This window comes from Thermobia domestica, chromosome 8 (genome assembly GCF_964235325.1).
Source record: "Thermobia domestica chromosome 8, izTheDome1.hap1.1, whole genome shotgun sequence".
In the NCBI taxonomy this organism is placed as follows: domain Eukaryota; kingdom Metazoa; phylum Arthropoda; class Insecta; order Zygentoma; family Lepismatidae; genus Thermobia; species Thermobia domestica.
The window spans coordinates 19355289-19373959 of record NC_137461.1 but is presented as its reverse complement, the minus strand read 5'-3'; the positions used below and the strand labels follow the sequence as shown (position 1 = coordinate 19373959).

General features: G+C 36.3%; 1 protein-coding gene across 1 annotated transcript in view; it reads right to left on the bottom strand.

Moving 5' to 3' along the window:
* Coq5 (ubiquinone biosynthesis protein COQ3, mitochondrial) overlaps positions 1 to 18671 on the bottom strand; it is a 383113-nt gene that overhangs the window by 34150 nt on the left and 330292 nt on the right. The window contains exon 5 of the mRNA XM_081768185.1: positions 7214 to 7325. Coding sequence (XP_081624311.1) covers positions 7214 to 7325 — 112 coding nt within the window. The remainder of the gene's footprint in view (positions 1 to 7213; positions 7326 to 18671) is intronic.

Genomic DNA, 18671 nt, shown 5'->3' with positions numbered 1-18671 from the left:
TGACAGCCGACTATAACACACGTTTCCAATCATCGGTGGTCCATGTTCACACTTGGCGTCAGCTAAAGTGTTACGATTCCTCACCACCTCTTTCCCCGTGAAACCCGACCCCATATGCCCATTGTGTAGGTTGCGGAGGACTGTAATATTTGACGCAAGCCGAGGGAGATGCTATTTTAATTCCTCTGTCATTTGGGGCGCAGTCATACAACAGTCCTCAAAGATAATTCGCTTTAATGTTCGACGAGATCTGGCACTGAGAGTTTTTTTCAGACTACTATTCCTCCTCTTCCATATGGTTTTGTGGACCTTGGACATTGTACCTGGCGACACACCCAATGCAACACACTAGCTACCTTCGTCAGGCTTGCACCACACCACATAACCGAGCGCTAACATCTTGCTCTCTTCGAAAATCAGAGCGGTCTCCTAATTTACACTATCATTGTGTGCTCAGTTCACTGCACACTCACTGCTGCTCTTCATGTAGTACAGAGTTTGTCCTAACACATCACTTCCCAACAGCCCAGCGCTATGATCGCCAACTGGCAGTTGCCAACCCACACAGCTGTCGTGTTTCCTACTGGAGGTGTTTCCATTAGATTGATAAAGATTTATACATCAAATGTGCATCATTGTTAATATATCTTTAAATCTTTAAGTTTTACGTCCCATTGTTATGCCGGTTGGGCTAAAGGAGACGGTGCTGATGAGATATGAGTGGAATGAAGAAAGTGGGAGGAAACGGGAGAACCCCGAGAAAACCCACGAGCACGGTGTTTGTCCACCACAAAGTTCACACGGCGCGAGCTGGGATTGAACCAGGGACCCCAAGCACCGGAGGTGGACGCTCTACCACTGAGCCACCGCGCCCCCTCATTGTTAATAGTATACTGTTTGTTACATTTTATAGAAATTAAAATTTTCATTTGATTTTTTTTTCACTTTTTCGAAACCAAGAAATAATATTACTATTTTGAGATGCTGTTTCAAAAATAAAATGTTATTAGGAAGTGGAAGTGGAAAAGTTCTAACGGTTCTATACACCCAATCTTACAGTAGGACTAATATCATACTGTTGGTAGAAAAAAAATAATAAGGCAACGCGTAGTATGCAAGATATTAGGTGACCCAAGATTTATGTAACTTCTACGTACTTGATAAGGTAAATAGTTATGCAACCAGAACAACATTTGTTTGCATAACGTACATTTGATTTTGAGTTTAGCGTCCCTTTTAGCAATAAACCTATATAAGACGTAGACCTTAGGGCTGAACGTGGGATCCGAACCAGAGATGGAGTGGGTCAATGGGTCAAGTTTTCTGAGTGGGTCAGTGGGTCTTGGGTCAACAGCATGTGACCCACCACCCACCGTGACCCACCACCCACTATGACCCAGTGTGACCCACAACCCACCACCCACTGTGACCCACCACCCATCGTAACCCACTGCAACCCACCGACTCAGTATGATCTACCGATCCACTCTGCTCACTGCATTGTAGACAGTATCTTCTGCAGACTGGTAAATTTGTCTTCGTTTTACTTTCAAGTAGAGATGCAAGGGCTCGGAAAAAAACCGGCTTTTTTGGAAAAAAACTCGGTTTTTTCTGCTTTGCTTTTTTGCTTGGGAAATTTTGGGCTTTTTTCAAAATACTGCTTTAAATTGATAAAACAGACTTTGTATCGCTTCTCTATAACACAAAAAATCATTTAATTAGTGGTTGATGCTGATAATAATATAAAACATCGAAAATAAACTATGAATTTCGAAAAAATATTTCAAACAATTTTTCTTCAACATATTTACATTATGAATTCCACAGGATTAACCAATGTATATAATAAGAATTTTTTAACCTCCTATATACAAAAGTAAGCAGAGTTGGCAAGAACCGTGGTTGTTTTTGAAAATGCCGAAAACCCGTTTTTTGGGGGATGTTTTAAACCAGGCTTTTTTGGTTTAAACCAGGCTTTTTTGACTTTGATTTTTTGCTTTATGTATTTATATTACATATTCACAGAAATAAGTTTTTTTCGCCTTGATGTTATTATGCAACAGCGGGGTTATGCCGGAAGAACCCCCATAAGCTTAAAGAAGTGCGGTCAGTAAATTTCTTAAGTTGAGAATCTCCCGCCCTAGCCATTGGGAAAATCCTGTCATTACTTGAAATGTAAGACAATAACGGGGAAATCCTGTTATTGCTTTGCATGTAAAATTTAAAGGTCAACGTACCATAATCAGTACGCTAAAACTGAGGTATTAAATTACAAATTTAGTACCGGTACGTAGATATCATTGAAAGTCCAATCCAAGCTAATGTTGGAAGCTACGTAGGCAATCGATAAATTTTGCCAATTTCTATCAATATATTTAAGCGATATTGGCTTCTTTATAAAACAACACGCATTTAGGCATGCAGAAATATACAATTTGGTTTGTTTCATATATTTAGGCTTAACATCCTTACGAAATACCGAGGTTATCAAGGAGAAGACTTTCGCTTAAACTGACATCCGAACCGCTACTTGGGTTACGCATGAAAGAAGGATTGTGGTTCGACCGAGAATTGAACATGGGACACCTTGATTAAAAGGTGAGAGGGAAATAAAACTATTGCAGGTGGTTTGATATCTGGAAACGTCACCATGAAGTTCACACGATTCGCATTTTTCATTCTTTTTATTTTTGTGGTTTAAACCAGTTATTAAAAAAAAAAGGTGGTTTTAACCAGCCAACCCTAAAAGTAAACACTTCTTTTTAAAGAATACACAAATAACTAGCAAAATAGTATGTAGTATTTTTACTTCAAAATATTCCATACCCTCTTTTTGAAACAAAATAAAATTAAAATAAAACATAAGAGAAATACTTAGATTTATATGATACACTTAAAGGCTGAACATCTAGAGCTTTTGGTTCTGTATATTCTTGAAATTCTACAGTTAAGTTTTATAGAACCACCATCACAGTTTACCCAATCCTCAAGTTTTCTGAATTTTTAACAAGAGGGATTCAACATATCATTACGGAACTCCCCCCACCCACCCAAAAAATACTATGGAATATATTTAAATTAAGCTAAATACAACTGCACAGCAAACATGACTGAGTGGTTGGCTTTTGCGCTTCTATCGGGAAGTCCGGAATTCAACCAGCATTCGACCATTCTGACAAAGCTTTTCTTCATTCCATCTGTGAATGTAGAAATAATGCGTGTACTGTGAGTTGGGCGACTTCCTTTTTTATTGTTTTTAAATCGTTATTATTACTAATTACCAGCAGTGACGGTTTTGCGAAGGTTAGGGGGGCGGTCTTTCGGACTGAAGCCCGTTCCCCAAAGTTACGGAATGTCTGCAACAAACGAAATATCTATTATTTATGCCTTTACTCATAAACTTTAAGCTCCCGTCAAATAAAAATTACGAATGTTTAAAAAAAAAAACTAAACATTAGTAAGAAACCCTTCCCAAAATACTTTTCTAAATCCGCCACTGATTCTCAGTATAAAATGATTTTTAAAGTTGTATCCGGAAGATTATTGCTAAACATATAAACGAAGCGAAATATTAGTTATGCCTGTACTCATAAACTTCAAGCACTTCCCAAATAAAATTAGGACTTTTTAGGAAACGAAACAATCAGAAAAAACCCTCCTAAAGTACTTTTCTAAATCCGCTACTGATTATTTGTATAAATTGGTATTCAAGGTTGTGTCCGGAAAATTAATGCTAAATCACTTCACAGCTACAGTATAACAGAAATGTGGAAGTACGGTTTGACGGATATATTGAAAAACGTACGCTTTGACGGATAAATAGAAAAACGGGCAAGTTTAACTTTTGCGCTAGAAGCTAGAGTACTAAAAGCTCTTAGAAATGAAACACGGATGACAAACTAGAGAAGAAAAAAGATGTCGATAACTCAAAAGTTAAAATAAAGTTAAATAGCCTCTAAAATTACCCTCAAATTCTACATTCTTCATGTTAGCTTTAATTCGTAAAACATGTGCTCCATCCTTCTTGATGGTGAATTTCAGAGCGAAATATGACATTCAGGTCATGGAATTCTTATCTAACTATAGAATATACTATAAGAAAGCTATTTAGATAGAAAAATCATGAGGTTGAAAAAAGCCAAAATTTCCAAAATTCTCGTTTTTTTCCCAAAAAAGCCGGCTTTTTATGTGAAAAAAACCATCGATTCAAAAAAGCCGGCTTTTTTGCATCTCTACTTTCAAGACCTTCATTTCCCTTCCTTTTCCATTTGTTTCTGTTTACTTACCTGAGGTGAGAATATCTAACCAAGTTTAAAATGAACTTCAGGCACTTTTGGATATTGATATTTTTAATAGTAATAATAGCAATAGGACTACACTACTACTTGGCTTTCGAGACCTGTGTGTTCTTAGAGGAGCTAACTACTGGAAAAAATAAGTTTTTGAATCACTGTAATATATAAATTATTGTATAAAAAATTGAATGTAACTATGTATGCCTGATCATCACGGTCAAATTGCGAAGCCAAATGAAATTACTTTTGGTATATAGTTAGGCCTTAATCCAAACTGGGATGTTATATTGCTTTCATTATAATGCATAATATCCTAAGGAGGTAGTGAGGATCCGAATTTTTTAGAAAAAAAAAAGTCTCTCGCAAGCCGTTAAACTTACGAAGCTGAAATTCAGTGCATTAACTCTTTATTGAAAATAAACAGAATGTGTCCTAGAATTTTTTTAAATTCTCCTTTAAGGGGGGGGAGGGCACTTTCTATATATGGAAAATTGGTAGTGAATTGGTTTGTAAAAATGATCGATGTTATTTAAGAAAAAAATCAGAAACAAAAAATACAGTGCCTGGTTTCATATATCCATTGCTTTCTACTATAATAATTGCTGAAGCTTATGTTTATTATATGGAGGGCTTACAGCACAGAGCAATCAACTTATAAAGTTGTGAGAAAAATACGCATAAAATTTGTACTGTACGCTTAATTACACGGAAATTTTAAGTTTGGATTGTACGCATAATTATATGGAAAAGTTTACACTTTTTCCCCCTTTACGTTGGTCTACTTATCTTGATTTGGAACTTTCAAATTTCATCCTATTTTCCACTGAAAAGTATCGATAATTCAACAAGGAAATAATTATACTATGATAATTTAATTGAAATTCATCGTAATTTGGCACATGGCAAACAGCAGTATGGTAATTGAAGGGGAAGAAGGAGGGAAATTCCCATTCACCTCTGAACACTTTACAGGAACCTCGTTCCATTTCGCTTTCTAGACGGGGTAGGTAACTTGGTAATGGCACCAAACCTTCATGTGTAATTACAAAAATTAAATTTATAAACAAATAAGAAATCATCACTTTATCAGGCTTTAATTGATAATTCATTCAAAAGATTCCCTATCGAAGGCGTGGTAGATGAACTTTTTTGTTTTCTATGAGTCGACATTACCAACTGACATGGTCGATATGGAAAAGATGTTGTATGGTGATAGAGATATAATACTTCTTGCTGAGTATTTCAAAACTGACTAAGAAAAATCGTTATCAGACTTAAGTCTAACAAGCAGATTGTCGAGTTGCAGAAATCGGGTAGAAGTATTATCAATTTCCACGACAGAGTGCGAACGGGGATTTCCCCTTATGAATTTACAGGTGACTGATATTAGAAATAGACTAAGTGCTCAAACATCGTCTAACTTGTTGTTCATCAATGTTAATGGCCCACTGTTAGACAAGCTCGAAACAGACGTGCTAGTTATTTCTTGGCTGAAGGATGGACATCATTCCGCTGCGGACGATTTACCACGAAAAAGTTACCAACAGGAAATAAATCCGATTTCAGATTTGTTTTAAGGTGGAAAATTACGAGTTACGGAAAATGTATACTTGTATTACTAATGGTTTATTTGTGTTATTCAACTTTGTACCTATTTTTAGTAAGTCTCTTCTTTGCGTTAGGTAAACTACTTTGAATAAATATTCGTAATAATTGCAATTATGCATATTTGTAACTTAAATTTAACGTGGTGTTTTAGTGATTACACAAATTACAATTATGAGCATACTTTATGGAGATGCTCTCACATAGGGTACCCGAGAACCTTTATACACTATGAAAAACTGATTTTTCAAGTCTTTTGTGAGAAAAATATTGTGAACTGAGAAACCATAACCTTTTCCATATTGTACAGGGATATTTTCCTGCGAATAGAAGTATCTTTTGGAATGCGTTCAGAAATTAACACTTGCAAGAATACTCTCTTAGTACAAGTATATTTTAGGCACACACTATTTCCCCCCACCTCGACCTGTTTCAATTTCCTTACTGACAAAAACTTTACTGTTTTATATCGTAAAGATCAGATCCACCGTTATTGTAAGAGAGTGGTGCTTGAGCGATTGGCTGGAAATTCAAACTCCCATTAGTGACAATTTCACAGTCTTGTTTTATTACAAGTGTAAACTCCTTAGGCAGTACAGAAGAGGCCATGGATCGTGCTCAGAGTTTGATGACGATGGATTTTGGTGAGTCAGAGTAGGTCACAGTGGATGAGAGTAGTTCATGGTAGGTGGTGGGTCACGGTGGGTGGTGGGTGATGGTGGGTCACGGTGGGTGGTGAGCCAGTGGGTCGTGGGTCACGGTGGGTGGTGTGTCAGTGGGTCGTGGGTCAAGTTTTAATTGACCCACGCCAACTCTGATCCGAACTACATGAGCTCCGCCAGAAATCGAACCAGGACTTTCCAAGCAAAAGGTACGTACGTTAACTACTTAGCCACAAGGAAGTTCGTATAACGTACATTTGATGGCAACGACTGCAATGTCAGTTTGAAAGCCAATCAAGACAGCTAACCCCGGACTGAATATAGAGTTCACAAGTATTGAATGTTGTGAACTCACTTTCTTAGATGGAGAATAAATTACAAGGAAATAAAAGTAGTACTTAAATAAGAAAGTCTTAAAAAGTACAGTAAAAAGAAAAAAAAGAGAATTTGCGTTTTATCCGAAAAAATCCGTTTTTTAAATCCTCCGTGCGAAAAAAAGCCTACTTTTTTTTCATTTCTATACATTGCTTATCTGCACTATGGAAGAAATAGCTATGACTTGAGTTTTCAAACATATAATCCGTTTAACGTAGGACTGGAGTTGCAAGCACTTCCACCGAAATCCATTAGGGAAGTCTATTTTGAACGAACCTGATTAGGAAAGTTCCTGATGCTCTCCACTAGATATTGGTATGATTTCCAGTCTCCAGCTATCAGTTGACCCATCACTGGTATCATCTGGAAGGAATATTGGTCATACAACCTGAAACGACAAAAAAATAAAAGTACTTAATATTTTATTCTGTTAAATTGGAAATTATTATGAAACACATTAGTTATGTAACAAGTGATTGTACGAAATAGTATTCTTATGTGTTTGGTATTTGCAGGGGATTGGATGCAGAACAACCGGAGATGTTTAGATCTTTTCTAGATAAAAGACAAGCAGACCTCGTTTCATATGGTACATTTGATTTAGCGTCTCTTGCAGAAGGGAAATTATATAAGACGTGGACTTATATCAGGGGCGTCGTTTAGGGGGGGCAGGGGGCAATTGCCCCCCTGAGTTTGAGATCTATATAGATTTTATCAATAGAATAGTAGAAAGTCAGTGAAAACCGCGAAATTTTGCTTGTATGAAGGGGTCTTGCCCCCCCAAGCAAAATTTGAAATGACGCTCCGTACTTACATCTTAACGTGGGGTCAGAACCATATGCAGCTCCCGCCAGGAATGGAACCCGGGTCTCCCGTGCAGAGATGGCGTGGGTCCATGAAAACTTGATCCACCACCCATCGTGACCCATGATCCACTCTGACACTCCAACCCACCACCCACCAAAACCCGTCGTCCAACTCTGACCCATGATTCACGCCCTCCTCTCCACTGCCTAAAAAGTTACCTTGTAATAAAACAAGACTATGAAATTATCACAAATAGGAGTTTGAATTGCTACGATCAATTGCTCAAGCACTGCTCTGTTACTGTGCCGGTGGGTCTGACCTTTACGATATAAAATGGTAAAGTGTTTGTCATGGGTCATATTAGGATGAATTTCAATTTAATTATCATATATAATTATTTCCTTGTTGAATTACAGATGCTTTTCAGTGGAAAATAGGATGAACATCAAGTCAACGAAGTCTCAAATCAAGGTAAATAAGCCAAAAAAAAAAAAAAAAAAAGCCAATGTAAAGGAAAAAAATCAACTTGACTGTGTCTCGAAAGTCAAGCAGTAAGTCCTATTGCTATTATTACAATTATAAATATCAATATCCAAAAGTGTCTGAAGTTCTTTTTTCGCTTAGATATACTCATCTCAAGTAAGTAAATAAAAACAAGTGAAAAAGGAAGAAAAATAGAAGATCTGAAAGTAAAAGGTAGACAAATTCACCCAGTATTCAGAAGATGCTGTTTACAATGCACTGACGAGGGAAGGGCGCGATGTCATTCAGAGATAATTGCACTAAGTTTGGTGTACAAGTAGGTAATGGGAATAGAAAAGAACGTGTGAAAGCATTCATTTCGCAGGTGTTCCGATTCAGAAATAATGGGTCTTACAATTCTGGAGAAGTATGGACTGTCAATCAGATATTGATGGGACGGAGCCTTTGCTGTTGCAACCAATGCAGAAGTTAAATAAAATAGAATGAAAACAGAAAAGATGAGTTGAAGAGAAAATGAGCCAATGTCCGCCCTCAGTCCCACCAAGCGAATGCCGGGATAATAAATCTATCAACTGCCCTGCCCTTGCCGTTAACAATTGGGTATGCATCTCTAGTTAGCTTAATGAAATTATATTTAAAAAATTAAGAAAACACACACAGAAATTAATCATGGGCGTCGCCAGAAATTTTCCACGGAAGGGGTCGAAATGAAGTTGCTGTATTTCTTCACACTGTAAGATGCTGTCAGTACGCAAGTATTAAATGTTTGAACCCACAAATATCAGCTGATTTCATTTGTACGGGTGTTTAATATCTACGACGTGGCGCCCATCAACATTAAAATATTGTGCGTTTGTGAGGCGAATTTAAATATATATATTTCGGAATTAGTGATGTTTAAAATGGGAACGACTCTGGACAGCCAAAATACAAAATAACCGTTTGAACACATACAAGACTGTTCATTAACACAACTATGTTAACGTAAAGGATAAAGAAAATATTTGAATTTGGTCTACTCACCACTAGAAAGTAGCAAAATGTATTGCATAGAAACAGCCTCGTAACAACTGCGTTCAAGACTCCAAATATAACTCATGCTTGTTTCACAAACACTGCATTTTAATAGTGTGAACACAAAATGAACATGAGCGTTTCACTTCTGTTGCCTAGCACACATGAGAGAGAACGTCTTCACTGTCTATACACATGGCATGTTCGTAAAGTTAGCTTCCAAATTGGTCTCAACAAGATTAGAAAATACCGTAGTTAACCTTAATTAAGAACAGTCAGTCATAGTGTTAGTTAAGTACAGTGAGATGTATACTGTTTTTTGACATAATGAAACAGTTGTTAATAGAAGCATTAAAAAAATATAACACGCACACGTAATACCAGGGACTGTATAAAAAAAATAAATATGCTAAACAAACAAACAAACAAACACACACACACACGTTCAGTCTGAAACAGATGAGACTGCTTTTTTAAAACTTTATTTCAATTCCTCTTTATAGAGATCAGGTGGGTAATGACAAGGAGGGTTGATTTATTATGCCGGCATTCGCCTGGTGAGACTGGAGGCGGACATTGGCGCATTTTCTCTTCAGCTAATCTTTTCTGTTTTCATTCTACTTTATTTAACTTCTTTTGCATTGGTCGCAACAGTGAGCAAAGGCTCCGTCCCATCAATATCTGATTGAGAGGTCATACTTCTTCAGGTCATGCGTCATAGGGCCCATTATTTCTGATTCCGAACGCCTGTGAAACGAATGCTTCCCCACATTCTTTTCTATTCCCATTATCTACTTGTACACCAAATTTGGTGCAATTTTCTCTGAGTGACATCACGCCCTTCCCTCGTGAGCAGAACGGGTCATGGTGGATCAGACTGGGTCCGTGGGTCACGGTGAGTGGTAGGTCGGAGTGGGTCACGTCCTGTTGACAGATGACTCACTTGACCCACGACCCACTGACACTGACCCTCTCCATCTCCGCTCCCGTGACGAAGACGCATGTGCGAATCACATAGCCAGGAGAGAGTTCGAATATATGATAGACTTTTCAAGTTACAGGGATCCAATACTGAAGGATTCGATTCTTGGAAGGCTAAGTCCGTACTAAAAGTAATTTCCCTACCTCTTACTGTGTTTGCTTTACGGGAATCCAACATTGAAATTGAAGTTATTGAATCTTGCAGTCCCGGTCTCAATGGAGAAATGACGACGGAGACAGGAGCTACTTTCTGGAGCAATGGATTTCTATTAGAACCCATTTCTTACTTTCTCTCTCATTGTTTTTGAAGGGGGCATGGTGACTCAGTGGCACAGTGCTTACGTATAGTGAGGGGGGTTCCTGGTTTGATCCCCGGATAATTACGTTTGTGGTGCACAACATCGTGTTCGTAGGTTTGTTCGGGGATACTCCCGTTTCCTCCCACTTTTTCATTCCATCATAATTCACTTGCCTTAATCATCCGTTTCCTTTAGCCTAAAGAGCATAGTCCTGGGACGTTAAACTGAAAAAAAAATCATTCATTTTCTTATTGTTTTTGTTGTACGGGGAAAAATATTGAAACAAAAAAATGAATGATTTTTCCGGTCTTAATACAAGAATAAAAACAGACATGCTACGTAGCCTTGCCATGATGGAAATATATCAATATTATTTTTCACTATTTCTTTCTGCTTTTGGACTATGGGCACGGGCGCCGATTCTGGGGACCCAAAGGGATTGATTGATATTGAGTTTAACGTCCCGTTCAGCAGCGAGGCTATGTGAGACGTGGACCTACTGATTAACGTGGAATCCGAACCACATGGGCTCCCGCCGGGAATCGAACCCGGGTCTCCCACGCCAAAGGCGCGTATGCTAGCCGCTTAGCCACGGAGGAGCTCAAGGGATCCAAAGGGGCCCGTGTGATCCCAAACTATGCTTGGACCCCCGTATTTGTTGGAATTATATAGAAATCGGCGCCACTGTCTTTGGAAATTCAATTCTGAAATCGGACTCTAGCACTTCCAGGGTGGAAATGGAATTTACTATTAAGACGGTGAATCCGTACAAAAGAAATAAATTAAACAAGTAAGCAGTACCATGTGTACACCACAAGTAGGAATTTGGTTTCTATGGCGTGATATTTTCTCAATTAATATTGAAGGCGGAAATTGTAGATTTCCACCACTTCCTGTTTTAGTAGATAGATTAGAATAAAAATGAACTATATTATTGAGGCACTTAATCGATTGAAAAAAAACCGCTTCTCGCTAACAATTATAGTTTTTACTCTATATCGATCTACATTAAAACCGGAAGTATAAGTTGATTTGTGCCACTTCGCTTTTGAATAGAGAATTAAGAGAGAAGATAGGATCTATTTTTAAAACGCAAAATCGATTTTAAAAATCTTGTCGCTTTGTCTGGTCGTTTTTGCTCAATGTTGAAACCGGAAGTTGTAGTGGATTTCTATCACTTCCGGTTTTAAAACACAGTTAAAGGTGAGATGAAATACATATTCTTGGGACGCTTAATCAATTGCAATATCCCGCTCCTCAATATCTGTTACTGTTTTTTTTTTCTCTACAGCGATCAATATTAAAACCGGAACTGGTATATTACTGCCACTTCTGGTTTGAATACAGGGTTAAGACAGAAGATGGTGCCTATGGACCCATTAAAACCGGAAGTTGTAGAGAATTTCTTTCACTTCTGGTTTTAGTAGAGACTTAACCTATTCATCGAACAATTAATTCATTACAATAATCTTCTTCTCGCTATCTATTACCGTTTTTGCTCTATAGCGATCAAAGTTAAAACCGGAAATGGTTGATTTCTACCACTTCCGGTTTGAGTATTCCGTCACCTTCATCAGCAAACCTCATTCCTAACTTTTGACAACCTAGACTTGGTGAAAATAATGGTTATCCATAAAGGAGCTAGGGAAAATATACTCTATAAAGCAGTTTTGATGATGATAATAATAATAATAATAATAATAATAATAATAATAATAATAATAATAATAATAATAATAATGATACTACAACTACTACTACTACTACTACTACTACTACTACTACTAATAATAATAATAATAATAATAATAATAATAATAATATCATTAAAAGCTGATGAAGCCAACTTTTGCAGACTGGTAATTGTGATGGACACAAATATTTTACGAGCAAAGACATCTCTTAAGCATCATATAATATATGCAAAAGGGTTGTTTTTATTCAAATGGAAAGAAAGGCGTCTTAAATCCACGATAATCATATGTTCAGTGTAAGCGCTTTACGTGAAGAAACGAAAAATGAAAATAGTTAACATATAGGCGGTCGTAAATAATCAAAAACAGCAACTGAAATGACAAAACAATATGTTCATAGCAGACAAAACAAGTAAACATTTGATGATGATAAATTTGTAGCAAACACCTTGTTGTAAATTAGGCTTCAAAAACACCTGATTTTTTCGTCACTACGATAATAATATTTATCAGGAAGTGTTGTCTGGACTTTCCCAACTTCACGATACAGTGTAAAGCTTTTCAAAAATAGTTTAGATAAACAAGGATAATAACTCATATATAAAGACCAGATTTTCAACCAAAGGTTCATTCTACATTCAAAGCTTCGAACGGGTGGCTTAGTGGTACAGCGTTCACTTCTGGTGATGGTATTTTCGGTTCGATCCCAGCTCGCGCCAAGGGAACTTTGTGCTGAACAAACACCGTGTGTAGGGGTTTTCTCTGGGTTATCCCGTTTCCTCCCACTCTCTTCATTCTACCATTTCATTCATTTCTTATCATCACCGCCTCTTTTAGCTTAGTCGCACATAACTGTGGGACGTAAAACTTCAAGATTTCATTTCAGAGCTTCGAAGTGCCAATAAAAATGTTTCTGTAAAGCAATCTTCTGAATATCAGTTATAAGGTCAAGAAAAAGTATCACTGCATGGTCTACTAACGACAACTGCAATAGGTGAAAGTACAACATTGGAAAGTTTAGAAACTGTCTATTTGCATTCACATGATTTTGGGAAGTCTCTAAAAGTGACAAGCAAAACTTGAATGCTTAAATTGTCAGCTATTTCCGTTGTTTAACTAAGATTATAGTATGAAGGGAGCGTATAAATTATTTGGTAAGCAGCTAAGCTTACATATTATTGTTAGATGTTGATCAATACTAAGAAATATTTATGGATGAACGATTACATTGTTACAAAAGATACCCACTATAGGCCTACCAACTGAAAATCTTTCTATAGATATCAATTCTTTTGTAACCTAACAGCTTCATGACAATAAGAGATTACAATCGCCGCTCTCTAAGTTCATTTACTAATTCACGGTTCTTTGTTATTTCAGTTATTAACTTTCGTTTCATTTATATACAGTGGAGTCTCATTAATTCGAACTTGGATAATTCGAAATATTGGATAATTCGAACAGAAGTCCATTTCCCTTGAAAACTGTATTGAAAACAATAGTAAAAAATCGTGGATAAATCGTGGATAACTTTTGAACCTATGTTTTGGATAATTCTAAGTAAATACAGTTGAAAATTTTTAATGTTGGACAAATGTAAACAGAGAAATACAGTTTTAACATGTTTTCAGTTATCCAGATGCAGCCATAGGGAAGAGTAACACAAAAAAGAAAAAAATAAATAAATAGAAAATTATGTAATGATAAAGATGCAGATGAGTTGGGAAAGAAGTAAAGATAGAGAACGTGCCAATCTCATCTTGTTTCAGACTTGGTTGAAAATTTAAGATGAATTATTGATAAAGTCAACCAAATGTTGTTAATATCGTATTCCACGCAATACATCAAATTCAAGATTTATTGACCGTACAAAAACAATCAAATTTTGAGCAAATGAGGTTTACGACTTCTTAAAAGTGAGAACAGAATATTCAAATTGTTACTGGTGTTTAATTATTTGGGCTATTCAATGTATGTTGTAGTGTTGTATGTAAATATATTTTCCATTGTACACGTAGTTTGAATTATGTGGAGCCAATGTCGTTTGTTAGTTTGCGGTATTCGATCACGCAAATAATAAGCTGCTTTAAAGGTAAAGTCTACACCATATGAATATGTTTTTGATGCACAGTACTTTGGTTTGTTTGTTGTTATATATGTAAAAATGAATGTTGTTGGATAATTCGAAGTTTTTTCGTGTCTCCTTGGACTTCGAATTAAAAAGAGTCCACTGTATATTCTTATATAATGTTAGATGCATTCGTTGCACATGACATAAGTGACTCTCAAAACTTCTCGATTTCATTAGCATTGAAATTTGAATTGCTGCGGTTTTATATAGATAATTATATAACACAAGAGTGTACCAATGAGTTACAGATTACGGCGGGGAAAATCAAATAATGATGTTTCTTATAAAGTTCGCTTTTCGCCTGGATTTAGATGCTGGTCGCAGAGTACTACACCATCTCGCTTCAAGAGACGCGCACAGCTAATACTGACAATTGCAGAGCCATCCTACCACAGAAAGCTGAAATTAAACTAATCTCGATTTTTCACCAAACTAGCAGGTAATACATACGTTGAGTATCCCAAAAGTCTCGTTAGTATTGTAATGAATCACACCTCCCATAGCAAATGAAAGAGCATTATGGACCCTTGAGAAATGTGACACAACTCATTAAGCTTGTATTTGTACGAGTATATTGTTAACTTCCACTGTTGTTTAGTTTCGTTTCAGATTGACTAAATAAACGAAAATGATGGCACAACCACTGAAGGTTTTAAGTGCATGGTGTACAATGCAGAAACGAAGTCGCCAATTGCTGCAAACAAACTTTCCTGTCAATACGGACGTTATCCTCTTTCCAAGTCAAAAACTCTGAGAAGAGCACAGAACTTCAGGATAACTAACAGGAATGCACACGAGATGAGCCAGAGCTGCATTAACAGAAACAGTTAACACTTTCTAAGAAAAGAAACCACTTTCGAAGTAAGACAGCCCCATCTCTTGATTTGGAGTTTAGCGTTTCGTTCAGCAGCGAGGCTACATGAGACGTGGACCTACAATTGAACCATGTGAAATCTGAACCACATGAGCTTCCGCTGGGAATCAAACCTGAGTCTTCCACGCCAAGAACGTGTACACTAACCGCTTAGCCACGAGGGAGCTCAGGCCTCAACCTCTTGTCTTGAGCCAAGATTAATCACTAGTCATGCGACTGATTCGTCGTGGAGTGGACAACCACAAATTGTCGATAGTTTGCAAGTTGCATTTTAGTCGTAGTCCTAAAACATTAACTCGTCTTGTCTCGCTGAAATTACAGGCTCCGCAAACAACTGTCCACAGGATACTGCATAAGCAGAAACGTCTCTACAAAAAGTGCATATCATCGAATTATTGAAGCCGAATGACGTCTTTTTTGTTTTGAATTTACACGTTTCACGTTGATAAAATTACTGAATGCATTGATTTTGCTCTTGATGAAGCCGCAATCTACGCATCAACGACATAATACGTTAACGGCTACACCGAGCGGATATGGGGTTTTGTAAATTACCGAGGTATTCGTGAACACATTTTGCTGATTGTGAGGTGCAGTCTAATGCACAATAAGGTGTTTGATTCATTTTACTTGAAGAAGGACATTACAAGAAACATTTATTGTAACCTGTTAGAACAGTGTGAAATGGTCATGTTCTGTCTGGAACTATACTTAAAAATAAGTAAATAAACTTCTTCCAGAGATGGGGAATTTTGAAGCTATCCATCTTTTTCAACATAACGGAGCACCCTCTCTTCGTTCTGATGATGATCGTTGTATTCTGGACAAACACTTCCCTGGAAAGTGGATACGATTTATCGACACTTCATAGACAGATAACCAGTAGCGTAACTACAGACGCATGGACTTCCTCCCCGCAAAAATGCCGACAGGCCCCCTCCCTCTTCTCACGTTCACAAAGACATGTAAAATTTATACAGCGAAAGAAAAAACATATTTTTTAGCTTTGGATGATGAATTTAGTAAGTCACTGCTTCCCCATACTGTACAGTCCGCAGCAAAAAACCTGCAACATAAGCATGTAAGTTTATTGTGAAACTACACCCAACAGGGCAGGGAATCAACATTACGTCTAAATGGCACAAATCACGCCAGAGAATCCTCGCCCCCCCCTGCACACTTATTTGGGAGCAAAAGACTTCGTCGTTTCACAATAAACTTACATGCTCATATTGCAGGTTTTTTGCTGCGGGCTGTACAAAAAGGCCTGGTTGTCACCTTTTGGATTCTGTTCCTTCCGACACACATGGGGTAACATTCACAAGTCCTAAATGGCACAAGACCTAAACGGCATAAATCTAAAAATATAGGCACTGGACCTAAATTTTAGGTTTTGTGCCGTTTAGATCTTCTGCCTTTTTAATTCACCTGCTTTAGTTCTGAAATTCACCATCACGACACGAAATTGCGACGATGCAGTACCTAGTTGGCAATAATGTTACGAACGTAGCTAATTCCAACTGTAAACAGCTATATTTGTACTACTAAAATTATTATTATCATTATCTGTTCTGCAGTTATACATGAATTACATTATATAACCTATTTCATTCTAAGAATTAATTATATAATTGGTTAAGAAATTAGTTTCTTTCAAATAGAAATAAGAGAATCCCATGACAGATTCCTAAAAAGGAATTAAAACAAAAGTGTTTAAAAAGCACATTTTACCAGACTTTTCTGAAGCCAAGCAAGCATTCAAAATTGCAATATATATATACTCTGTGTAGTGTATTTTATTAAGAGTAGGACAAAAGCCGACTCTAACTTTCCAAAGGTAGGAAAAAGCCCACCAAAGTATGCTTAATTAGGACAAAATCCCAGTAGATATTTCACAAGTGAACACTAAATATCAACTATATATATTAAGAACGCAAACAGTTATTATATTTCACAATGTGTTTTGATAGAGTTGATATGTATAAGCCGGGAAAAATCAACAAATAACGCTAAATTACTAATGTTATATGCAACACAATACGTTTGAAGAAACCAATACATACTCATTTAGGGGTGTAGTCTGCAAACTTTTCTAGGGAAGTAGGCCTTTTAACATATTAAAAGCAAACCAAAGGTATATTTCCAAATTACGAAAACTTCAATAAGACAATAGATTATATACATATTACACACGTGCATAAAGACATATTATTATTATTATTATTATTATTATTATTATTATTATTATTATTATTATTATTATTATTATTATTATTATTATTATTATTATTATTATTTCAGTTGGTTACCTTTTTGAAACCTGGGTCTTGACAGTGCGTGAATTTAAAACTACAGCTTGTAGGAAATGTACGAATCGGAATCGGAAAGTGTTCATGAAAGTCCATGAGTTTGACTGTGTCTATCTTCTGTACTCTTATATAAAAGAGTTAAGTGACTTTGTAGGCATACTACTACAAGTAGAGTCGTTAAATTTTAATTTTAAAAAATCATTTTCTTACGAAAGCAGGATATAAGAAAGAATTTTTGGAAATACGTATCGTAAAAAGAGTGAGGTAAGATTTACTCTTTAAAAAGTAGTGTATCTCGTAAATCTCTTAAGCTAGTAAAATGAAATTTTGCATATATAATAAACTTTCCATTGTAAAAAAATAAATAAAAATAAAATAAAAATAATAAAAAAAACCCTGGAAATTCAACACATGAAAGGGAAAGAACAAAGGGTGAACTTTCTTTAATGTTCGAATTTCCCACTACTTATTCAGAAAATATTTATAAAGTAAAGAAGGATTTGCTTACACTGGATACGTGAAACTCGGTATTTCAACTTTTTTCTAAAAGTAATCAAATATATATTTCAGCGTCTTATAAATTACATTTCTAGGACGGACGGAGGGCCAATTTCTATAGTATTAAAATTTCCCACTGCTTATGAGATTTGGGCAGAAAACTCTTTTCCTTTAGGTCTGGGTTCGTCCAGTTAAACAAATGAGAGTACAAAGTGGATGATTAATTAGATTATTTTTAATTATTTTAACATGTTGACGTAGTTTAATTTGTTAAAAAGCATTTCTTTCACATTCTATTATAAACATTGTTAATTTGCTGTAATTATTAAACACAGATTAATTCCACTTCTGGGGCCAATAGTTTGTTTTGGGTGTTAACCCATCATTTGCCGTCTGTGACATAACCTTTGATTTTAACTTTACGTACAATAAAGGCTCAAATTTAAAAAATGTAGCATATCTGAAATATATTATTATTGTTATTATTATTACCAGTAATAATACTAATAATAGTTAATTCCAACGGTAACATCTATGTTAGTAACACAAACTATTGCTAATAATGGTAGCGAGTATAAAGTAGCTAATTACGAGTATGACAACTATTTGCTACGAAAAGAGTTGAATATGGTAAATATACATGT